We start from the raw sequence: 26,616 nt of genomic DNA, 5'->3' as shown, positions 1-26,616 counted from the left end.
AGGATTGTCACTTCAGCAATAATTATGCTGCTACAACAACAACAACAATAACGGGTTGTTCTTAGGAGACGGTCTTACTGGGCAAGAGCTCTAAAAATCACTATTGCAAGCAGAGTTGGAAATCTCCACCAGCGTATCGATTCTATTCTTCAATATATGTAGATCCCAGTTCGCACACCTCAGAAGTATTTTTTTTGGCCGCGTTGTGTTGAGAGTGAATTTAGTAATCATCCGAAATGGAGAGAGCATTTAGCACCTTTCAGTTGGAGATTTGGTAGTTCATATGATTTGAAAATACCTTTTTTTTTAAATTGGTGCTTTTGAAATTGTCTTTAATGATTTTTTTTCATAGAATTTTGTGTTGCATCTGAATCTGCTTGAAAATATATCGAAATCGTTCCCTACAATTTAACCCGTCTTAATGCTCATACATAAAAAGAGAGTTTTAGCTCAGAGTAAATTTGTGTATGCTTAAAGAATTGCATAACTCCCGGATTCTTACTCATAATGAGAGCTCGTGCTCAAAGGGAGAGTTTGAATTTACGCTACATAGAAAAATGTTGAAAAAGAGTTAAGAAATTTGTATGCAAGCAAAATGCAAATTTAACTGAGAAAATGGAATCTTCGGCTCATTAACTTAGCACTTCTATGTATGTTTGTATGTATACATGTATGTATGTACATATTTGCCTTTTACAGCCTGTACGTGTTGGATCGCTTCTGTAAGACTGTGATATTAGGCCTGTTGGCTTATTGGCTGTATAACCGCATAGCATCCTTTATCAGCGGTTAGAAGTGCGTTGAGAGATTCGTGCATATGGAGAGAGCGAGAGCAGCTGATATGCTGAATGAATTTTGTTGTTATAAAATTTTACGCGCGGAATTTTTTGCTTCAATTTGCTTTATTTGCACAAAGTGAACATACTTAACAGTTATGCATATTATTATATCTTGGTATGTATGTATATAAATTTACTTGTATAGGTTGCATTGTTTAGGTTTAAGTGACACATACGTACGCACGTTTACACGTGCGATTATTTTTGATATGAATAAAAAAAAAAATGGCATATTTTTATGCAAATAAAATGAACAAACTTTTGATATATTTGTTTTTATGCGTACAAGTACATATATAAGTGATCTTTAAATGGTTTAATAAAGGTAATTTAAGCCTGAAAAATCTGTTCAAATATTTGTGAAACCTTTAATCGATTTTTTACTTGCCTACAAATTCAGTGAGTACGTGTAAAAATGCTTCAGAGTATGCATACCAATAAAAAGTGAAAGTGAAAAACGCGTGGCCAGAAGCACCGAGAGACTGGTACCTTCTACAACACTCAGACTAAAAAGCCCATTGCATTCGAAGCTCTGAAAAGTAAAAGGGTTGATAGTCGAGGAGAAAAAGAGAGAAGAGAAAGAGGTAGGATAGAATAGATTCAAAGAGAGAGAGATAGCTAGTTCTGTTAGAATTTTCCAGATTCTTTGGCAGATTTTACTCGTTCTCATGGCATCGCAACCAAAAATTCGTAGCCTTGCTTTAGCAACGGCAGGACACTCACAGAGAAAATGATCAGTGCCATCCGCCTCCTCCAAGCAAGACAGGCACATCGAGTCCCCAATGATTCCAATGGTGGTCATATACGGACCCCATGGATTGTTTCCTGTAATAATTCCACCCATCAATCGTAGGTATTTTCTAACAAGTTTTTTGAAGTGAGTCCGACAGTTTTCTGTTCGCGCTTGTCACAAAACACTTAACAGTTCTGCAGTGTTCTAGACTGGACCATCGCTCTTTATGTAAATTGCGTACATAATCGCTGATCCAATTCATGATTCTTGTAGAACTGATTCCGATAATTGGCTCTGGTCCCTGTGGGGGAACCGCTGCTGTGCAGTTGGCCAATTCATCAGCAATTTTATTCCCTTGAACATTGCGATTTCCTGGAACCGATATAAGTATTAGCTTATTCCGCCTTGGGAATAAGACCGTCCTTGTGTACTAAACTTCTAGTGAATTTAGAGCTGGTCTAGTTCGCAACTATCTCTTTCTAAATAAGCTATATTTAAGTTAGACGGCTGTCTTGCCGACAGTTAAGTAATGGTATCGTCCCTTAAGGTAACATACAAAACACACAATGAGGCAAGTAAAGGTTCGAGCTGTGAATATTAACTATAACGAAAATTAGCTTAAGGAGAGTGGAGGAACCGGTGATGGCAGGTCTGATACCTAAGCTTCTGGGTGAGCACTTTGTGGCTAAACATCTTTGGGTGAATTTATTGAGCCTTGGGGCTCGATAACTCTTGCGGAGCTTCTTGGTGAGCGCTCCCTCTAATTCCAATGTGTTGAAACCACTTCGTCTCTCTAATAAACGCTACAATACTGAGAATGGCTGCAGAATTTAAATCTACCAAACCTCTAAAGAAGTAAGAGTTTAGACAGCGATGTCGCGTTCAGGCAAGTGCCAGAACTTTTGAGCACTCTTCTGTTTCTCCTCGTCCCTGCAGCTGTGAGAGAAGTCATTATGGGAAAACCCATAAGTGAGTATGGAAAAAAGCTCTACTGGGCCCCAATGTAGAGGCATACAGGTCAATCCAGCATCCAAGTAGGAAGCTTTGTTTTCAAATAGTACATCCCCCCTCAAGCTTTCATTGAGGGAATGTGAGAAGGGAAAGATATGCGGTGGTCCAATGTAGATGTACACAGGCCAACCTAGCGGAAATGAGTTGGTAGGAAATATAGTAGTTCCTGTAGCAGAGTTACGGAGAGTTTAGGAATTTTATATTAAATCTGTAGCCCAGGTCTCATAGACTTATTACGGCAACGGCAGCCGCAAACTTGCCTGTAATGTCTTCTAATGAGAGTAACCAACGAAATCTTCTTCAGCGAATTTCACAACGCAAGCATTACATAAAAATGTATGATTTCATAATAGTTTCATATGGTCAATGTAACAAATTAGGGGTCTCAAGCCACGTGTCGTACTCTGGATATATATAATAACTTAAGGGTTCTGCCAATTTTGACAGATGGCTGCCTAGTCCGGTGGGTAGCTTTTCGGAAGGGCTATAAAAAAAAAAATAATTGGCGCGTACACTTCTGTTAGGTGTTTGGCCGAGCTCCTCCTCCTATTTGTGGTGTGCGTCCTGATGTTGTTCCACAAATGGAGTGACCTACAGTTTCAAGCCGACTTCGAACGGCAGATATTTTTATGAGGAGCTTTTTCATGGCAGAAATACACTCGGAGGTTTGCTATTGCCTGCCGAGGGGAGACCGCTATTAGAAAACTGTTTTTATTAATTTTGCTTCGGAAGGGCCATAACACCACTGAATTAGAGAAAGTGCAGAGAATTGCATGTATTGGCATCATCGGAGCGTGTAGAACCAGTCCCACTGTCGCCCTTAACGTCATTTTGTACTTACTTCCCGTTGATTTTGAAGTACAAACCATTGCTGCTCAGAATGCTATTAGGTTGAAGGGGGTTGGCCTCTGGAGGCAATCTCCGGTAGGGCATGGTTACATTTTGAAGCAGATTTCTTCTTCCTTCTCTGCACTTCGTACAGATGTCTCCATCCGCTGAGTTGGAGGGTTGTGCAATCCTAGGTTGTGCTTGGGCTATCTTTCCAAGAAGAGTAGATTGGAATTAGGGGACAGTCTGTACGAACATAGGTGCCTGTGTTTTCACCAACGGATTCAAGATGGAATCTGGAGTTGGAGTGGGTGTTTTCTCTAGATCAGCCAATATTTCAGTCTCCTGTAAACTGCCGAAAACTAGTAGCGTTTTTCAAGCAAAGGTTTTCGCGATCCTGTTAAAGAGAACTACACAATTTCTTTCTAAGACAAGCGCAAGACAGATGGAGGTCTGTCTCATAAAATTGTTGTTTTTTTTAAGGGTATTAGGATTTAAAATGCCTAACGCATCATCAAAACTCCTGCCCCAGCAATGACATGTCCGGAGACTGGACAGTTTTCAGATGCTGGTTAGTTAATTGTGATCGGAGTTTGGATTTTACGAATTTAAAATAGAACTCAGAGGAATCATTGTGAGACATTTTATTTGGATAGAAACGTAACAAATTCGTGACGATATAATAGCACAAAAATAAAAAGGGAACGCTCTATAGAATGGCTTGCGGAACGGTAGATGTGCCTTTACAACGATGTTGCAGGAATTTTGAGAGTAGGGCCCGCCATCTATCGTTACGGATTTGAACTAGGTATTATCTGAAGAATGGTAACACAACGCGTGACCGACCAAAAACCATGCGTACACCCGAAAATATTGCTGCTGTAGCCGAGAGTGTTCGTGAATCACCAGGAACATCAGTTCACCGTCGTTCTCAACAATTGGACATTTCGGAGACATCATTGAGACGAATTTTGCGTTAAGACCTTGGTATGACGCCGTACAAAGTCCATATGAATGAAGTTGTGTTCCATCATTAACCGGAACGATTGTACTTCAAAATACAAAAAACAGTTTGGAAATATATTGAGTAGTTTCTTTTTTATAGCGTTTTTAATTCCATAAAGTTATATGGCGGACCCTGTAGAAATAATAAAGAGGAGAAACGATTTCTTATCTTTTCTGTAATTATGTCGTTCTGGTTTTTAGCGAACTTAGGAACTGTGGTGAATATTTGTGTAAAATTATAGATCATTACTCAAACGGGGTACACCTCTTCAAACCATATAAAACACATTAAAAAAAATTTAAAAACCCGCCCAAAAATGTCACGGCTCTTGCTTCTTGTTCAGTAAGTTATTTCTAGCAGGCGCCTGTGTTGAGCAAATATTTTAGGCGAACTTGGACTTTTCCTATTTCGCGCTCTTCAAGATCGTCTCATTAGCTTAAGTTAATGTTTAAATTTAAAACAGGATGCAAGAAAAAAATATATGTAAATTAAAAAAAATTAAAATTCTTAACGCCGCGTTTTCTTACTATAGAAAAAAAAAAATTTCAGCTGAGCTCCTTCGCTTCTCTGTGAAAAGTTTTTAAAGAGCTACTGGCTGATTGACGATCGACTTTTTCTTATATCTAAGTTTATTGATTAAATTCTATTTTCGGTTGAAAACTTTTTTATTAATAGTTACGTGTCTGTTAGGCCGGGTCGATTTGTGGGGAGGCAAAAAAATCGGCCATTGCTCTGTGAAAATCATATTCTAGGGATCAAAATAAGAAACTTTGCCGAAGGAAGCATGCCTCTAAAACGAATTCTGATGTCCCCCAATTTGGGTCGAACTTTTTAGTTTCTTTTCTATAACTCACTTAAATTAATTTTTTCATTTACCGTCTCCGCTTCAAGTGTATGCTGTTCCAGAAGAAATGAACTTTGTTGTGGAAAACAGGTGGAGAGGCAGATCTGTACGTATCTGCAGCGACAGCAAAACTTGCGCTCCGGCCCTCCAACCACTTCAAGCGTAGTTGAGTCCTGTAAATCCAGGATGAATTATGCCGGTAGACATAATATCCTGATGCTAACATGGGTCCCGGGACACGTGGCTATCGTGGGTAACGAGACCTCTGACTCCTTAGGTCGGATGGGCTCTGAGGTCAACTTCTTTAGCTTGGAGCCCGTTCTGCTACTCCCTTCTGCAGCCTTTAAAGCCACGGTTAGGAAACGGGTTACTTCATCCCACAAGCGAGCTTGGCAGGCTGAGAGAGGCTGCAGATGGACAAAACTGATGTTACCTGTCATGTCTGACCGACTGGCGCAGTTCCTCCTGTCACTTAGCAGAAGGGATTGTAAGCAGTTGGTTGGACTGATGATGCGTCACTTTCTATGGGCATATCACAGTGCACTCTGCCTAGCATGTGGAGAGGAGAATGACACGGCGCACCACTTTCTGTGCGTCTGCCCGGCCTACGCTTGAATCAGGCTTGAGGTCTTTGGCACTGATGTGTTAAGAAGCAACCAACTTGGCTCCTTGGCACCACAAGATCTACTCAGATTTTTTCGGAGGTCGGGTAGATTTAAAAAGAATAGCAAAAAGGGCACCCGAGTGCAGTGCAATGGACTTAATGTGCTGTACTTGCTAGTTGTCTCGACAAAAAAAAATAATAATAATTGCGCGTTTCGTCTTTACTTGCGTGTTTACAAATAGTTTGCAATAATTCATGTAATAAAAAAAAAAAATAATCTTCTGTGAATGAAACTTCCCAAAAGCATTAAAATGGCTGCACTTCCACACAGAAATACCAACAAATACATAACAAATATTTTTCTTTTTTTTACAATATTTTTTTACCATTTTTATGCATAAACAGAAAAACTGTTACTTATTATTTTATACAAATACGCACACATACATACATAAACATATACTAGGAAAACCTCACACACTCTCAATAGACTCATGCATGGAAATTGAAACCAAACTCACACTAGCGCAATCCACATCTCACTCACACCCAACAACCACCTACTCACACAACCACACATACTTACATACATACATACATACATACATCTCTCAGCCAACTAATAAAATTATTGTGGCGCGGTTCACTGGTAAATATTTGTGTGTTTCAAGAAGTTTCAATGAAATGTTTTTAAAATAATTTTATTATTTTTAAATTTTTTCCAACAATCCTCTCACGACAACAAATGTGCAGTTTCTCCCGCTGCATTTGAGCCACAAAAAGGTTGGGTGGACAACTTAAATGGACCCACAGGTCTAATGATTGGCGTTGGCAAAGGTGTCATACGTTCGGTGCTCGTTGACGAGAAAAATCGATCCGAAGTCATACCCGTCGATTATGCCATCAACGGCCTGATTGTGATGCCATACGAATTTTACAAGAGCAGAAGACGGTTAGTGAAATCAACGCATAAAACACATATATAAGCAAATTATTTACCCCTGTTCTAGAGACAACGAACTAAAGTTTCCAATATTTTGGAGCGAAATTTTGTTTTTAATTGAAGACTTTTAATAAACTCAATGAAGAATTACGGTTAAAAGTGTTCAAAACGTGGTGCTGTTTGTACTCTGGAACTGGGGTGATGCATTGCAAATTCGTAATAATTATTTATTTGTACTATATTTTTTAGCCCTGCGGAGGTGCCAGTCTATAACATCACAAATGCCGATCATCGCAAGACGAAAATGGGTGAAGTTATTGGCATGTGCAAGCGTTTGGGGCGCGAATATCCACTCAATGTGGGTCTCTGGTATCCCGATGCTGTTATCACCACCAACAAGTTGTATCATCAATTCAATGTGCTAATGTTCCATTGGCTGCCTGCGTACTTTTTGGACTTTTTGCTTTTGATATTCGGACAGAAGCGATTGTAAGTCTGTTATTCGATTTGCGGTGTGTTTGAGTGGGATATTCAATTTAACAGAGTATTTTTATTAATACCAAAGTATGAAAGAGATGAGAAATTATGTAATATGGTACAATAGAGGGTGGTCCAAATACAAGTTTTTTTTTAAAACTTAGGTTTTTTGACAGCTCTTTGTGGTTCGAAATTTTGTTATAAATTTTCAGTATAATTTTTTGCTAAACGAAATGAGTTTGCCGCTAAAATCCATTCGAAGTTTAAGCAGGGTGCTAATTTAAAAGATGTCTTGCCTGAAACGAATCTTTGCACAACGTTAGTGAAACTACCCTGGTACTGAACAACACTCACGATCTTCGTCGTCATAAAGTGCTAGTGCCAAACTAGTTTCGCAGTGTAGAGAGGAAGTACAATTGTTTGGTCATTTGCTTCAAATTACTCTGGTATGGGTTCCCGGATGAGGGGGTTTAAACTGCTTAATGCATCATCAAAGCTGCCGTCGCATCAATGGTATGTCCGGGTACTAAAAAACTCTCCCTCGTTTGGCCCCGTCGCCCAGCCTGGAAACGCTTTCGCATTACTTCAGTATGGCGTTCCATCTTCCTTATTACAAAGATCTAAGTGCCTGTGTCCAGGTCCCTCCTTTTTTATAAGAATAATTCTTTCCGCAAAACCACTGATGATCTTCCACGTTTCCTCGCTACTTAGCATCTTGTCGATTACATTTCCAGTGGTTATGTGATCGACTGCATTCTCCAGCGTTCGACGTTCTTGTTCCCACCGCGTGCATTGGAAAAAGGTGTGTTCAGCGTCATCTTTGGCGGCATCCCCGTATATGCATTTGTGGTGCTCGCTTTTTCTTATTATGAACAGGTATTTCTGGAAACACCCGTGCCCCGGAAGCATTTGGGTTACATAAAAATTCACTTCATCGAAGGTCCTGCTGTTCCATGTGGCGACGTCTTTTATTAGCCTAGCCGTCCATCTGCCGCGTGTTTGGTTATTGCAGCGGTTTTTGCCCTATCGTTAACGTTTCATCCCTTAATTCACGCGCTGTAGGTTTGCTAACTCTCTATTCCATTCCTTCTTGCTTTAATTTTAGTGCCCTTAGCTTTTTCCTTTCAAATGATAGTAAGTCGGTCGGTATTGAATCGCTTATTACTTGAACACCTGGCCCTGATACTGTGCGATAGGCGGACACAACTCTCAGGATTGCCGTTCGTTGTACCAATGCTAAGAGCTTGCTTCGGTGATTTACCTTTAGCGCATTTGCCCACAGTTCAGCTCCGTATAAGAGAACGAAGACCGTGGTAGCCATCATTATTTCCCGTTTTATTTGGGTTGGACCCCATATGTTTGCCATCAGTCTACTGAGTAGGGATGCCATCTTAGCGGCTTTCTCTGCTGCGTGTTTCATTTGGGCCCAGAAGGTTAGTCCTGAGTCTTATGCCTAGGTACTTTAGGACTTTTTTTGTGATTAGCGTATTTGAGCAAGTTTCCACGCTAAATTCTAATGGGATCTGCTTCTTGATTAGAAGTATTAGTTCCGTTTTGTCTGTGCATAATTTGAGGCCACTAGAATCTAGCCACGTTTGAGTTCATATTATTATTTGGTTAAGTTTTCTACGAGCTTCGTCAAGATTTCATGCTGCGATGACTGCTGCGATATCGTAGAATATCTCTTCATAACTAGTGTTCTACAAGTCGGGACCGAGAATTGATAATTGGGCCGCTTCGGACGTAACGTTTATACAACGAGAACCCTCTGAAGTTTGATAGACGAGTTTCGTAAATAATTCTTCATTATGCGCTGTAGGTAAGCCGGAATTTTGAACTTTAGCTCTAACACCGCCCATCTTACGCTATTGGAAGCGTTCTTTACATCTAAGATAGCAAGAAGGACTATGCTTCTGGGTTGAATACTACCCTGTTCCGTTGCTTCTAAGCTGTTTAAGACAGTTTCGGTTGCCCCTATTGTAGACTTTTCACATCTCAAGCCGTACTGTCTTGCTAATTGTCCCCCAGTGTTATCTATAGCTACGGCCAGTCTAGGCTTGATCAATCTTTCAAGGAACTTGCCTGCTGATGCTGATGGGAGGTTCGGGTTGCCTTCTCCTTGCTTAATAGCACGAGCTGCTGTTTTTTTAGATTTCTAGGAATGTTCCATCTCTTAGGCAGGCGTTGTACATGTCTAATAAAACTTGTGGTCGCATTTTTGCGATTTACTTGAGGAGATAACCGGGACTTCCAACGACGGAGTATTCACTTGTAGCGTTCGATTCTACGAATTAATCTCTCCATCTATACAATTGCGCAGATTCGTTTTAGTTTACTTTTTTTTTATTTTTTTTATTCTATTTGAGTTTACTCCATCTCGGCTATGCCGGAGATTAACCATCCCAAATAAAATTGTCAAGGGATTGTGCGCTGGTGGAGCGCATCTCAAGTTCTACGCTACTGCTTATATATTTAAAAATCTTCTTTGGCAGTCCTACTTCTTCAAGTTTTTATTAGATGCTTAGGCACTAATGAGGCAAAGAAAACACGTCTCGCAGAAGATTGAAAAGGCTATAAAGATGCTCTGAGAATTTATAAGAAGGAAATCAGAAATGCCCAAAGGCAGATTGCTTTTTGCCATCCTTTTGCGAGGTTGAGGGGGCAACTGAGATCTCCAGACTTCGTTAGATATTAGCGGAAAGTCCTCATAATTGGAAACTGCTACAGAAAAGTGATGGCACTTTCACTACAACCAGTAAAGAGTCTTTAGAACTTTTACTCGACACTCATTTTTCAGGCTGCTCAGACATTACTGGGCATGACATGGAAGATACAGTACACTGTCGTGAAGTCAGAATAGACGCTATATCTGAGGATCGACTCTTATGGATGATTGAAAGTTTCAAACTTTTTAAATCACCTGGTCCAGATGGTATTTACCCAGTGGAACTGCAAAAGGCCGCCGGATATCTAGCACACTGGCTACTAGCAATCTTCAAAGGTTGCGGTCATATACCTCTTAAGTGGAGACAAGTCAAAATTGTTTTCATTCCAAAAGCTAGTAGAAATTCACATACCCATCCAAAAGACTTAAGACCGATATCTCTTTTTTCTTTCCTACTGAAAACTTTGGAGAGGTTGATAGAACTTCACTTAAGCCTAACTATAGATAGAAATCTTATCTCTACATCACAACATGCCTACACGAAAGGGAACTCGGTAGAGACAGCTCCACATAACCTTATTTACACGGCAGAGAGTTCATTGCACAAACAGGAAATAATTTTAGCTGCTTTTCTTGATATTGAAGGAGCCTTTAACAATGTTGAAGGGGAAACAATCACTGCAGCACTCACTGATTTTGGGGCTTGGTAGGCTTCATTGACAAAATGCTAAATAGCAAAATCATTGAAGCGAATCTAGGATAATCGGTACTCAGGAGATTGGATATCATATTACATTTACCATCTCTAGATCTCTTCTGCAAATACTCAACGGCCTGTTCCGCTTTGAGGCTCAGAGCGAGCTCACAATGGTAGACTGTCACACATGGATATTCAACCATCTTAGACTCCTATACGGATGTACCCAATGATTGTGATAATCTCACTCCCATTCTCTGCTTCGAAAGGAATTTCTTGATGAAAATCAGAATGGAACGGCTTGAAGAAGATCCATCATCCAACACACCCGTTAAGATCTACACGGGCGGATCTAAAATGGACACCGGTGCAGGATCAGAGTTATATTGCGAAGAGCTTTTTATCAGTGAATCCTTTAAACTACCGGAGCTTTGTAGTGTTTTTCAAGCGGAAATAAACGCTACTTATGCCGCCTTAAAATGGCTACAGATAAACAGAATATCATCAACGGATATCTGCATTCTATCAGACAGCCAAGCTGCCCTACGAGCCCTGGATGCATTCCAAATAACATTAAGGAGTGTCTTACGCTGTCGACAATATCTAAATGAGATGGCCAAGCAATATCGTATAATCTAATGCTAGGTGCCAGGCCACAGAGATATACCAGGGAACTGTAGGCTGACCAACTTGCAAGAGAAGGTACCTGTATGCCAGACATAAGTAATTTTATGGGGGTACCTCTCGCAGCTTGGAAGCTTCTTATTAAGGACGCACTATTCAGTTCTGTAAATCAAATATGGATTGGCGTTAACACCTGTGAAATTGCTAGGCAAACCCTAGCCAAGGCTAAATTTACGTCTGTCCAAGAGTATTATAAAACTAAATAGACTTCAAATCAGGACCTTAGTAGGGGCCCTTACAGGACATTGTCTCATAGGAAATCATGCAAGGAGATGAGGCGTTTACATGCATCTTTTCTGTCGTAGCTGCAGAAATGGGGAGGTGTGGAAGCAATTCAACACCTTTTTTGCACATACCCAGCAGTGCCAGTAGCCAGAAGCAGGAACCGATATTTAAGATACCACTTCTTAACGAATATAGATAATCTATACACTTTAGGTATCAACAACCTTTTACGCTTTGTCAAAAGCTCAGTATGGTTTAATATGCAAAGGGAAATGTAGCCCAGCCCCTGCGGCTCACAACGGATCCACTTCGTGGTCTAAATGGCATCGCTGTCTCTATGTGCGATGCAGCTGCCAAACCTAACTTAACCTAACTTAAGCACTACTCCAGTGGAAGATGTAATTATTGGAATTATGTTCACTTCCCTCGCTTTGTACATCCGTTTTAGTTCTATGGCCATCCGTTTTATTTTATGTTATCTTATCTTATTTAATTCAATTTAATTTTTTTTACCCTATTTACCCATTTTATTTATAAAAAGAAACTTGCATTTGTACCACTCTTCATCTACAGTAAATGTAGCCACTTAAACGTCAAAGAGTGACAACTCAAACTTGTCACATTAAAATAAAACTCTACACTGAAACCGCTGATATCCCTAGATTATATCTTCATCATCAAATTGATCATATTTTAATATTTCATCATTTCAGCATGGTGCGCGTTCAGAACAAAATCTCCACCGGTCTTGACGTTTTGCAATTTTTCACCCTCCATCCCTGGTACTTTAAGTCTGATAATTTTGCCAGTTTGTGGCAAAATCTATCGGTGGAGGATAAGGCCATGTAAGCATTACGAAAACTGGTTGCATATCGAAAAGTTAAATTTTGTATTATTATTTTCAATATTTATCTAAATAATTTAGCTTCAACATGGACATGAATTCCGATCACACCGAAGAAGAGTACATAATTAGTTGCATTAAGGGTGGACGTGAATACATTTTAAAAGAAAAGAATGAGGACTTGCCAAAGGCCAGATTCCATCAGAAGATGTGAGTATCGTTACCATTGTTTTGAATGATCATCTACATACGTATATTTATAACAGAGCACTTGTCGCCAAGGGTATTGTAATTTTATTAAATTTAAGATCAACTGCATGAAAAAATTGCTGAGAGGATTCGATTCCGCACGATAACTCAGACAAGAATTATTGTGATTAATTAAAATTTAGGTGTATACCTATGACTCCCTTTGTGGAACAAAATCAAGACGAACGCCTCAAATAGGAGGAGGAGCTCGGCCAAACACCCAATAAGGGTGTATGCGCCAATTATGCATACATATATACCTATGAAAAGAGACTTTTTTTCAATTTCAAACGTTTATTAACAAAAAATGGTTACAAATTTTATCTTCATAATAATAGCCATCGCTAGCGACACATTTTTCCCATCTCTCAGGCAATTTGTGGATGCCGCGCCAAAAAAATTGGCCGCAAACCAATCATCGAGCCATTTTTTTGCTTCTTCGTGGGAATTCAAGCGCTGCTCGGAAAGTGCGTGGCCCATCGATGCAAGCAAATGATACCCGGAAGGCGTCAAGTCTGCTGAGTAAGCCGCATGCACCAGCGGTTCCCAATCGTACGTCTCCGCCAATTCCCGGGTCGCTCTTGTTCGATGTGGCGGTGCATTGTCATCAAGAAAAATTACTTTGTGACGCCGATCGGCATATTCTGGGCGTTTCCGGTGAATAGCGCTGTTCAAAACGGCCAATTGGCGACGGGTAACGCGCACCGTCAACTGTTTCACCTGGTTTTAATAGTTCGTACCAAATCATACCACGCTGATCCCAGAAAACACACAGCATTGCTTTGCGGCCGAAGCGATTTGGTTTGGCCGTTGTTTTTGGCTTGTGGCCGGGCGGACCATATGATCGTTTACGCTTCGGATTGGAGAAATACACCCATTTTTCATCACCCGTAACGATTCGATGCAAAAAAGACTTCCTTTTGAACCGGGAGAGCAGCATTTCACAATCCGCAAATCGTAATTTGAAGGCGCGAAATTCGACCTTTTTAAGAGCGACAAAAATGCATTGTTGTATGAAACGTAACAAACAATGAACTGAATATTGTTGACAGATGACAGACGAAAAAACAAGACATTTGGGAAGGTTTAAAAATACTCTTAGCTACATCTATGGACCAATAGCTGAAAGTCTCACTTCATAGGTATATACGCTTTTTCTAAGGCAGTTTGGGACTGAAAATGTATCAGTAATGTATCAGTAATTTTCAGAAAGAAGTAAAACGTGATATCTCGGAAACAAAGCAAAATTACTTAAATTTGGTTTACAACTTTGAAAAAAAAAAACTTAAAATAGTTTGTAGTAAAACGTTGCCTATGATGTAAATGATGTATTTCCAACAGTTTCCATTTGACATTTTTTTTGTAATTCCATTGCAATCATACGTTTCAAGGCATACCTGTATATTTTATGAAATTTCAATTTATTCAAAAACTTGCGTTCTCTTTTATCCTTTAATTACTAAGACTAATTTTTACTCTCTTTACTTTCAGAATGTATGGCATCGATCGTTTCTGCAAAACCGTTATTGTGGGACTCTTCGTATATTATCTGCTCAAATGGACTGGCGTTTTGGCGCTGTTCTCAGGCAAAGAGCAATAAATTAAAAAAAATTACATATTTCCTTATCTTCCTGCCAGTTCGGAAAAATACTCCTTTTTAAAACAATTACTTGCCTACCTCTCTCTTAATACTCATACATATACATACATATTTGTACATACATATTTTACAACTCAGGTGAATGTATGTACTATATATGTATAGGTGAGGAAACTATATTAACACACATTTTTATAAAAAAGAACACACAGAGTTCCTCGTTGTTGATAATGAAATTTATATGTATGCATTTTTTGTAGGTTTTTTTACAAATAGGGTTTTATAATAAAATAAAAATTAATTATAAAAATTTATGTAAGCTTTGTTTTATTCCAATTAGAATTTGAAACTGATTTTCAGCACATAAAAGTTTTTCCAGAGGCAAATGTGCCTTGAAGGCGCTCGCCTCATTTAAAATGGTGTTTTTGAGTGTATCGTTAAAAGCGTGTAAAATGGAAAGGAAAAAAGATGTTTTATTTTGGTTTTGAGCATTTTATTTTTTGAGCTATTATTAAAAAATAAAAATTTTTCTTTGGCCATACGAGGTTCGTTCAAAAAGTTGTCAGCCTTTAAAAAATTGTCTTCCAAAAACGGTATGTCGCTGGCGACACGTATTCCGCGACTTACAGTTGTCTGAAATGAAAAAGACAAGAAGGTTATTGTTTAGCATAAATGATGTTTTCGTGTGAATTGCGAACTTTAAAAACAAAATAAAATTTGACAGAATGGCGGACGTTCAAAGATGAAAAACCGTTTTTGTACCCTATTTTTGACTTCAAAGGTCCGAAAAAAATACTAACATTTTATTTTTCGAAATAAATATCACACGATAACGACATCAATTCTACGTAATTTAAATTTTATTTCATCAAAATAGGTCCAGTAGAAAGGGCTATATTTGTACATTGCCCATGTGTAGACCATTTATTGGAGGCTGACAACTTTTTGAACGAGCCTCGTATGACCAAAAAATTTTTTATTTTTTAACAATAAATCAAAAAATAAAATACTGAAGACAAAAATAAAACATCTTTTTTCCTTTCCGTTTTACACGCTTTCAAAGAAACACCCAAAAAACAGCATTTCAAATGAGGCGAGGACTTTAAAGTAATATTTTATCTTATTACTTTAAACTAACAATTCTTTATATATAAATATTATATACTCGTATATATAAGTACACAGGTACATACGTACACAGGAAATCTTGGATATGATTCTAAAGATTTCATTTAAATAACATTTTATTATTTTTTAAGCTAATCTAAATGCGTATTATTCATGAAAATGCCTTTGAGCTTATTCAGTTTATTCACATAAATTTAGTCTACAGATACAAGTAAGAGGTACAAGTTTCCCACAGACTGGAGGCAAATAAAAAGTTATTACAAAAAGCACTAAAAATTAATTACAAATTGTTATGAAAGTAAGAGATTAAAGTAAAGTCCAAACTTATAACAAATTCATATTTCGCTTAAGTAAAATCAATGGATATTATAATAATGCGATCTTTTCGAAAGTTGCTTTATTAATGATTCCAAGATTGTATTATTCTTACAACGAAGTTCACAAATATTTATATAACTAGCTTCAACCCGCGGCCCCGCTCGCGTAGGAGAAGTTTTGAGGGATTTAGGATATGTATATAAAAGAATTACAAACAATAATTTCATAGAAAATAGTTTTTTATTAATAACCATAATATTACCATACCCGGCATCCGTTGCTATGCCTCGTTGAATAAAATCAAAACAACCAATCAGAAAAATATCAAGCAAAATTATTTTTATTAATTTTATATCTCAAACCGTTTTTGAACTTTGCATCATAGTTGGACTGCTTATGCGGATTATGAAGTCTAGAGTGTGCTATAAATAGTGGGAAATAGGAAAAACTAAGATTTTTTAAATTAAATTTAAGCAAATATTCGATTATTAGTGACGAATGAGAGTGGTGGCGCGGCCTGGGGGCTGTGGGAAGGGAGTTCCATCATAAAAAACATGCCTATAACCTTCATTGGGTGAAAATATGAATGTATAAAAATTTTTACGTCATTTGGTGTTGTCGTTTCGTAGTGATGCGCGGACAACGTACAGACATTCACCTTTATAGTACAGATTGGCACCCTTTTTGGGTGTTTGGCCGAGCTCCTCCTCCTATTTGTGACGTGCGTCTTGATGTTATTCCCCAAATGGATGTGAGCAACTAATAGCGAGAGTAAAAATGTAACTTGTTGTTTTTATATAGCAAAGAAAAATATATTTGTTTAGGTAATGCCATTAAAGAAAAGATGAGTTAGCAAGGGAGCAAATTAAAAAGCGTGAAGAAGAGACGTGAGAATATAAGCAGGAGAGATAAGGAGAGAATATGTAAGAAAGTGTGTGTTGTTGGTAGTGGGAGCATGGTTAGGTGACTATGCAAAGCTCGAGATCTTATTTAATTCACTGAGTGCGCGCGGAATTGGGGCATTACATACATACTCAGTAGGCTGGGTCGATTTGTGGGGAAGCAAAAAAATCGACAATTGCTCTGTGAAAATCGTATTCTAGGGATCCAAATAAGAAACTTTGCCGAAGGAACCATACCTCTAAAACGAATTCTGATGAGCAATGAGCGATTTTTAAATCGACCCGCCCTAATACTCAGCTTTCCAATTGGCAACATAAAACGGGAGCAATACACGTATGCTTTTTTGCGGAACATTAAAATTGACACGATCTAATGAAGAAAAACAATCTAAAGAGCTATTAACAGCATTAAACATGAAGCACAGTGAGAGTACAGTTCGCCTAGCTTGCAAGGTCTTAATGCTTATTAGAAGCAAGCGAGAGTTATAAGAAGGCTAAGGTTTAGAAAAATTCAAAGATCGTAAAGCAAATTTAAGAAAGACCTTCTGAACAGGCTCAGTACTCGGTATTAATAGAATTATTGCTACCTTTGCCGAGGTTAGCATCTATTTCAAATTATTAAGGGGACATATACCTGTAAACGGCCATATTTTCCTTGATTTCCATTAAAATTATTTAAAATGAAGAAGTCAATATATTTTTTTCAAAATTGGCATAGAGTTTATTTATACTCTAAAATAATATACAATTTTTTTTTATTTTAATCATTTGAAATGTCGGATGTACACTCAATTCTTCCAGGAAGGTCGCAGCAGGGCATCTCAATCGGAGGGCATTGTAGCATCGGTGTCAGTGACCTGAATACAAAAAACCAAAATTTTTTTTTGCTCATTAATGTCATAATTTCTATATGAATTAAACCAAAATGAAAAAAAATAGCGGAATAAAATGCTTAAAAAAAAAGAAATGAATTTTGGGCCAATTTTCCTACTATTTTTGCTTATTATTATTTTTTCGAAAAATTTTCGAATGGTAAATTCACATAGAAAGTAATATCATAAAAAAGATGTGTGCAAAATTTCAGAGAGATCGGTCAATTACTTTTCGAGTAATCGTGTACGCCAATTCGAAAAATATAGTTTTGAGCAAAACGCGCCTAAAGTTTGAATACAACGTCACTATACCTCTCCCAGCGCTCGAATGTAAAGAATAGAGTCGTCACGGTTGACTATCTATAATATAAGAAATACTTAAATTTACGTTCTAAAATGTTTTTGACATATTCTTAAAGGATTATATTAATATAACATTTTATGAAAAAACAAAATTTTTCTTTTGAAATTTTTCAGCTATCTGCTCCCTTAAAAAACTCATTAAAATATATGATTATGGAAATTATAGGAATTTTAAACAACTTCCAGTCGGAAATTCTTTTGAATAAGGTTACCTCAATTTTTATAATTATTAAAGCAGTAATGGAAAATAAGTATGCGTGGTTTAAGGGGTTACGGTGCTCTAGACTTCGAAAATTTAGGGTATTTTCAGGAATTTTTTTACGATAGAAAAAATGAAGAACGATATTTAAATTTTTTAGGCTTTTTATCAACTTCGTTTATATGAGAAAATGAGAAAAACAATTTTTTTTTAATTTAATAATTTAAAAAATGGCACTGAAGTTGACTCTCCCGAAAAATTTGACCTGGACGGTGTTGACCATTTTGGCTCCACTATTTATCTGAAACACAAAAACAAAAAAAAACAAAAATATGCTTGTAGCTATGCCCCCCTACTGGAAGAAAAATTTTGAATTCTAAAAATCGGGTTTTTTTCAGTTTTTTACTCAAAAAATACGAAATAATTGAAATAATAATATGATTCAAGTACTGGCGATAGCCATTGATGTTCTGAACAACATATTCAAAATTCAGACGATTCGGTTGTATAATTTTTTTTTGATAACACCAGGCCGAAAAAAGTCGTTTCGATATTAATGAGTTTAAAGTTTGAGGTACAGGAGCACGCGGACCGCCCTCTACCTAGTTAATGGGCTGTAGAAGTTTTAATATTGGGAATTTTCGCATGAAAATTAAGATACTACTCGTCTATTTTCGAAATATTGAAAAAAACAAAAAATCGATTTTTTGAAATTTCTAGACCACCGGGTCTGCCGTCTGTAGCCTACTTAAGGGTTGTAAGGGCCTTCCCGCTGTATATTCGCTGTCTGTGGAAATGTTAACAATTTTTAATAACACATTTTTTTTGATAGCGTTGCCACCGGATTTTTATTGCAAAGTTGCAAATTAACACTAATTTCAGTTCAATATTAAGGTATATGTATGATGTTATGTTAGGTATTAAATGAATAATATTAAACAAGCTTCAATACACAAATATTTTTAGCTGTTGTTGCCAGATATTTTTTTTTTGGAAATTAAAGAATTGATTACAAAAATATAATAATTGTAAAAGTTATATATACATACATCATTATAATGGCAAATAAAGCTTTAATTCAGTAAAAAAAATTAAACGGGGTTGCCACCTAATTTTAAATAAAAATTGAATTAACACTGTAATTTAAATAAAGGCTTGAACAAATGTGAAAATGCATGAACGAAGTTTCAACTAAAATTATTTCTTTATGGCGCTGCCATCTGTTTCTTAAGATGAAAATGGTAAATGACCTCAAATCATTCATTTGATGCCTATATCCTAATATTGAACTAAAATTTGTGATAAATTGCAACTTTGCCATAAATTTCCGGTGGCAACGCTCTCAAAAAATTTTTTTTGGAATAAATGTTACTTAAATAAATGAATTAAGTACCTAATAAAACATGGGTACGAGGAAAATTATGATTGAGAAAGTGGTATACAAAAATTATTTTTTGAATGGCGTTGCCACCTAATTTTAAATAAAAATTTAAATTAACACTGTTACTTAATTAGAGGCTTGAACAAATATAATGGTTAAAAAGAATAAACAAACATTTAATTAAAATTATTTCTTTATGGCGTTGCTACCTAATTCTTAAGATGAAAATGGTAAATGAACTCAAATCATTCATTCGAAGCCTATATCCTAATATTGAACTAAAGTTTATGATAAATTGCAACTTTGCACAAAACTTCCGGTGGCAACGCTCTCAAAAATTTTTTTTTGCAATATCTTCCTTATATTGTATATAAAAGTAATTTAAAGCTAAAAAAATTAATATATGTAAATTTAAAATTTCTATATTCAATTATTAATTAATTTCTATAAAATAAATATTCCACAAACAGTTACTCCAGCCGTACAAGAACCAGTCCCCGGTTGGGTGGACAATCTAAATGGACCCACTGGTGTTATGATTGGTGCTGGAAAGGGTGTCATACGTTCAATGCTGTGCAATGGTGAATTGAGGTCGGAGATAATACCGGTCGATATGGCCATAAATGGATTCATTTTGTTACCATATCGTTTCAGTACCATGGAGAAAAGGTAAACTTACATTGCTATGCTATTTCACAGGATAAATTACAGCACGCATTTTATATATTTGTAGTCACAAGCATTAACTGCATAAAACGACTTTAGAAAGAAATTATTTAAACTTATAATAAAAGCAAATATCAGATTAGCTATGGAATCCGCGTGACTTCAGTCATCGATAATTTCACTATCGCATCCATTTTTCTCGGTCATTCATTACAATATTTATTCGAATAATGGTCACCGCTCAGCAGACAATGCACATACATAAATAAATGCTACATGGCTAAAATATATAAATAACCCTCAGTTTCCATTTCTAAAAAATTGAAAATCGTTGATGTGTGCTCAAGTTCGTTTATGTTTATGTTGGTGCACAGGCTTGGGGTGTAGAAAAATACGAGCCAGTAGAGAGACTTTTGCGTTTCTTCATTGAAAAACTGATCTATTTGCCTGCAAACACGCCCTATTATATGATCCACATTGAAGGCAATCTGCTTCCGCAATATTTGCATACTCTTCGAGTTCTTATTTATTATGTTCATTCTTCAATAAATATCATATAATTCAAACTTTGTCTTAGATTTATAAAAAATAGAAAACTTTTAATTACAATTTCAAACCTTTTTAATGAGAGTTAAAAAAATAACTTGGGTTATCAATAGCCCATTAAATTTGAGCACAATAAAGTGTAAATTTCAAGTGGTTAAAAATTCTTATAGATTTAAAAAAATTTTTTTTTGTTGACGGAGTGGAGTGTTTTCTTCTATTATAAAAAAATGCAGATTAGGCATAAAATGAAGAGAATGCACAAAATCGCATCCGAAAAAAATACTCAAAAATCAGATTCATCTTCTTGAAACTCGCGCTTATTACACCGAAATTCAATGATTTATAAAACTGGGTACCAGAAATTTTTCTAAAAATTCTGTGTAAAAAGTTAGAAATTTTGATGAAAATTTGCCAAAGTTTTTTTTAATTTTGTATGTTTTTTTTAATGTTTTTTGGGTTTTTTTTTCATTTTTTTTATTTATTTAATCTTTCTTGTATAAGAAAGTGACAATAAGTTATCAAATCGTATGTGCTATTATGTGTTTTACGTTTCCTTGCCAGTGCTAACAAACTAATCAGAAAGTACCGAAAATATTTAAAATAAAAAGAGTTAAATTTCAGGCAAATTTATTTAATCTCCTTCAAAATATGACCCGTCTGAAGCAACACACATGTGCCGTTTAACCCGGTCCACCATACACCCCTGGTAGGTGAAGCGATGGCCTTCAGCCCCTTCGTGGCATTCTCTTTGATCTCCTCTATCGATTGAAATTTCCTTCCATGAAGTGGTAACTTCAACTTGGGAAACAAAAAAAAGTCGCACGGGGCAATATCAGGTGAATACGGTGCTTGCAAGATGGTATTTTCTTGGTGCTTGGTCAAATAATCCAGCACAATTTGGGCGTTATCATCATCCAAAATCCAAGAATTGTTTGCCCACATTCCCGACCGGCCAGGCAGACACTAATGATCCGACGTGGTATGTAAAGCGTTTTTCAGTAAGAGCGCTTCAACTTTTTTTTTTTGAATAAAACACAAACGGTTTGACTTTTTTAACTAATTTTTTTTTTTATTATCGAGTTTGAACATATACATTTAAGTATGAAATTCGATTTCTTTTGCATGACCACCGCGTGCACGTTTTACGAAGTCCAATCGTTGAACCCAATTTTCGACCACTCTTTTGCATAAATCGGCCGAAATTCCAGCAATTTCGCGTTCAATATTGGCTCTGAGCTCACAAACCGTCGCCGGCTTTTTACTGTAGACCAATGACTTTACATAACCCCAAAGAAAATAGTCTAGAGGCGTCAAATCACACGAGGGCGGCGGCCATTCGACCGGTCCATTTCTGGAAATAATGCGCTCATCGAACTTAGTCTTCAACAAATCAATTGTAGCGTGTGCTGTGTGGCTTGTGGCCCCGTCCTGTTGAAACCACATGCCATCTAAGTCCATACCATTCAATTGCGGCCAAAAATAATCGTTTATCATGTCGCGGTATCGATTTCCATTCACAGTAACGTGGCAATCGTTCTCGTCAACGAAAAAATATGGGGCAATTACGCCGCCGGCATGTAAACCGCACCAAACAGTGATTTTTTCGGGATGCAACGGTGCCTCATGAATCACGTGTGGATTGCTTTCTGCCCAGTAACGCATATTTTGCTTGTTGACAAAGCCATTGAGCCAAAAGTGAGCTTCATCACTGAAGATGATTTTTTGGAAAATCTGCTCTTAAAGTAGCAGCAACAGAATGATTATTTTCATAAAAAATTTGCACGATTTGCAATCGCTGCTCAAGTGTGTAGCGTTCCATGATGAAATGTATACTAATGAAGTTTAAAAATGACAAGCGAAAAATAAAAAATATTGCGTCGTTCGCCCTCCCTATCGGAAAAAAGTTGAAGCGCACCTATTGAAAAACACTATATATGCACAGAATTTTGTTTATGTACTCAGAAAATCGGCTGCCACATTATCTGTAAAAAATTGTTATAAGGAAGGAAGTCTTCTGGATTAGAGATTTAAAGAACTTGTTTAGTAAAAACGATGCCATTTGGCGAATAGATAACATATCATCAGAAAGCTGGATAGAAGATGCAAAATTGCTTTTAACAAACCACAACCAGGCTAGGATGAATGTGTACATACAAAAAAGCCGTAAGTATGAGTAGGATATATAAGGAATTAGATTGGTCAAAAGGTCTGGGTTATAGTAAAAAATATGATATAGAAAACATGCATGTTGAAGTCGATCGGTTGGTAAATGACAAAGTTATTCAACGTTTACATACCGGCATAAAAGATGGCGCACTCTGTATATTTTTTGTTGCTTTCCACAATGCATAATCTGTTTGGTCAGTAGGATTAAGATTAGAAAGACAGTCATGAAAATCCCTCTCCTTTTATTTTTTAAGAGCGCAACGCAACTTTACTGTGCAGTCAGACAATAATTTCTTGTATTTTGGAGAACGACATTGATGCCAAGACCTTCTCTGCTCTCGTTCTTCTAATCTTCTATAGTCTCATCAATGTTCCGCTTGGAAATAGGCCAACTTTTGCTATTTGTAGCCAGTGTTGCCCTAACAGCTCCATGCGTTCGTTCAGTCAATCTACATATATGCCTATCGATTTCTTTATCGTTCTTTAAGGAAACATTGGTTACAGGTGTTACAGGTGAATGGATTGCGCTATCAAGAGATGATTAACGATTTTTTATGGCCCAAATTGGATCGTATTGATCTGGACAACGTTTATTTTCAACAAGAGGGCGCTACGTACCACACAAGCAACGAAACCATTGATCTTTTACGGGAACAGTTTCCGGACAGTGTTATCTCTCGAAGAGGTGATCACAATTAGCCACCGAGATCTTGTGATTTAACACCTTGACTTTTTTCTTTGGGGCCACGTGAAAGAGAAGGTCTACGCCAACAGCCCAGGGTCGATTCAAGACCTCAAAGATGGAATTCGTGAGGCTATCGAGGACATAGGACAGCAACTTTCCAATTCGGTTATGGAAAATTTCATGAAAAGGATATTGTTCTGTTGTCCATTTGCCTGATGTTATTTTCCACTATTAACGGCATACCTTCCTCTTTATACTGAAATAAACATCCGATCATTTATATTAAAAAATAGCATTTTTCTTTGAATATCAAAATAACACCTCTTATTGGAAAACCCTTTATAAGTACTAATATATTTTCTGTACTTAAGCCAGTTTATATGATTGGGATTCGGGATCTCATTACTCGCTAAGAAATAAGTAGTCCATCTTATCAATATGTAGTGTGAACTTTATTTTGACGCTGACTGTAAATAAAAAAAAAAATAAATATAAAAAATTGGCACGTACACTTCTGTTAGGTTTTTGGCCGAACTCTTTCTCCTATATCTGGCGTGCATCTTGATGTTGTTCTACAAGTGGAGGTACCTACAGTTTTAAGCTGACTCCGAACGGCAGATATTTTTTATGAGAAGCCTTTTCATGGCAGAAATACACTCGGAGGTTTGCCATTGCCTGCCGAGGGACGAAGGATTTTAGAAAAAACTTTTTCGTTTTTCTGGTGTTTCATGCACGGAGACTCGAACCTACGCAGCCCCGTATGGTAGTCACGTACCAAACAATTCGAAGAAGGCGGTCGCTGACTTTACTCCTTTCATAAATATTAAATCTCAATCGGCTTTTTGGTGATTCACTTTCACTACAGAATGTCCCTTGCATTCATTCGTAAAATCATTCATTTGGAAAATCATAAATCTTGTTTTTCTTCATAATAACTCTCGCTTTATATCCAAAAGTTTCCATCATGACATTTAACTCTCAAACTTTCTAAAATTCATTTAGACCGCAAAATATACCAGTTTTCAATCTAACCGTACCGGACGCGAAGAAGCGCACTTGGAAATGGGTTATGGATGTTGGACGAGATTTGGGAATGAAGTATCCATTCGAAATCGGGCTTTGGTATCCGGATGGCAATTTGACCACCAACAAGGTAAGTAATTAACTTTCTGAATTATTATATTTTTCAATCTTCTCAATTGACCCCTTCATTTCTAGCTTTATCACTGGTTCTGCGTGGTCATGTTTATGTGGCTACCAGCCTACATCGTGGACTTATTGCTCACCATTTTCCGGCAGCGACGTTTGTAAGTGATAAATGTGACAATGAAGTTTTAACCAAAGCCGCTGCAGTTTTCAATTTGAATGTGTCTCCTTTTAGCATGGTCCGCGTACAAACACGCATCGCCATCGGCCTAGAAGTATTGCAGTTTTTCACAACGCGCAGTTGGAATTTCAAGTCACAAAACTTTGAAAAGATACAAGAAATCTTGAGCGCGCGCGATAAAATTATGTAAGTACTGCATTAAGGAATACATATAAACATATAAATGACTTTGCGTTTTTAAAAAGTTTCAAAATTGAAATGAATGATGTGGATGACTACGAATATTTGCGTACGTGCATTCTTGGCGGACGTCAGTACGTAATGAAAGAGCCTCTGTCCTCGCTGCCACGGTCGAGAACTCAACTGAAATTGTAAGCCTGCAAATTGAACTCATTACTCCCACATTTATTTAAAAAATCTATTCTCCTTTTATCTTCTAGTTTATACATTTTGGATCGGTTTTGCAAGTTCGTTTTTCTGGCTGGTCTGCTTTATTGGATTTGCTCCAAGTTTGGTGTGCTTGAGTACCTACGCGCCACCACGATGGAAAATATCAAATAAGCAAAAGAAAGCTATTCATTTTTTTTAAGTTTATATAATTTTATGTAATAATGCAATTTTGTGTATAAAAGTAGTATCCGTTTTTGTTATTTTTCTTTGTAAATAATTTTTGTGAGGTTACTAACCTTTGCTTGTTTTTAAATATTACATTTGTACAAAAGTAAATGAGTCAAAACGGGGCTAGAAAGTAGTTTGTAGTTGGTGTTATAAGTTTTCGCTGTTAGATCCCAAAACCTATGTAAAAAATACTTTATTTTAAGGTTCGGATATTACATTGTATTATTGCTGCCGTAGTGTTCCTAAATCATACCGAAATATACTTGAAATCGCTGAAAATGTAGAATGTCGATGTTTTTTCTTCAACTGTGTGCGACCACAAAGCTCTATGAAACAGTGTTATAGTATGGACCAAGTTCTTGGGTATGGGAATAAGTTTCCGCCCTCGTAAAAGAGGTGTCGTTGCTGTTACTATTATGTTCGCTCTAGTAATATAATATACTGGTGATTTGAAGGTGTATATGTGAGGTCTCGATCACACTAATTGACATTCGTTTGAAGCGTAAAGATCCTTTTTATCTGACGTCAAAAATGTCTTCGTTCGTCCAGAAAAAATAGCATTTGCGGAAAGTCATCACTGGCGAACGTTACTGACTGCAACTAATGCGTTTGAATTGAGCTCTCAAAGAAAAGCGGCTGAAATGGGACGGTAGACATGACAAACTGATTTTGCTGCATGGCCACGCCAGGTCACACGTTGCTAAATCGATCCAGAAGTATTTAGAGGAACTGAATTAGGAAATCGTGCCTCATCCGCCGTATTCCCCAGACATTGCACCTTCGGATTACCATTTGTTCCGATCAATGCAGTCAGCCATTATTGGAGAGCAGTTCACTTCTTACGAGAGCATCGCAAACTGGCTCAATGAATGGATGAAGTCAAAAGACTACGAATTTTTCGTCAGAGGAATCCGTATATTGCCTGAATGATGGAGTAAAGTTGTAGCTTCCAATTATTTAATTGTTTAAATAATTCGTAATTTTGGCTAAGAAAGAACGGAAACCTATTCCCATACCCAAAATTTCTTTTCAAAGCGGATCAAAAGTTCTAATAAGTATGTAAAAACGCGGGAAAAAAAATTTGAGCTCTATCGCCTAAAGTTACATTTTGGATACATAAAACAATTGTAAGGCCAATTTGTTGTACAGAGTCCCTGTCTGGTGGAACGCGCTGTAAAGGACGGCGGAGCAGTTAA

At 37.1% G+C, this 26,616-nt stretch overlaps 1 protein-coding gene across 3 annotated transcripts in view; it reads left to right on the top strand.

The window, feature by feature from the left end:
• The window catches only part of LOC129245422 (putative fatty acyl-CoA reductase CG5065), a 74,142-nt gene extending 48,436 nt beyond the window's left edge, over positions 1-25,706 (top strand). The window contains exons 4-9 of one of the 3 annotated variants that reach the window (XM_054883579.1): positions 19,883-20,081; positions 24,478-24,628; positions 24,694-24,782; positions 24,857-24,988; positions 25,048-25,173; positions 25,243-25,706. In XM_054883579.1, coding sequence (XP_054739554.1) covers positions 19,883-20,081; positions 24,478-24,628; positions 24,694-24,782; positions 24,857-24,988; positions 25,048-25,173; positions 25,243-25,363 — 818 coding nt within the window. In that variant the 3' untranslated portion in view covers positions 25,364-25,706. Of the gene's footprint in view, positions 1-6,618; positions 6,818-7,057; positions 7,298-12,269; positions 12,402-12,481; positions 12,611-14,140; positions 14,386-19,882; positions 20,082-24,477; positions 24,629-24,693; positions 24,783-24,856; positions 24,989-25,047; positions 25,174-25,242 lie in introns of those variants that run through there. The other 2 variants (XM_054883580.1, XM_054883581.1) reach the window with 2 other exon arrangements.
• Positions 25,707-26,616: the final 910 nt, after the last annotated feature.

The sequence above is a fragment of the Anastrepha obliqua genome, chromosome 4, assembly GCF_027943255.1.
Source record: "Anastrepha obliqua isolate idAnaObli1 chromosome 4, idAnaObli1_1.0, whole genome shotgun sequence".
Taxonomy (NCBI): domain Eukaryota; kingdom Metazoa; phylum Arthropoda; class Insecta; order Diptera; family Tephritidae; genus Anastrepha; species Anastrepha obliqua.
Note: the sequence above shows the minus strand (reverse complement) of the source record. Positions and strands in the feature narration are given on the sequence as shown.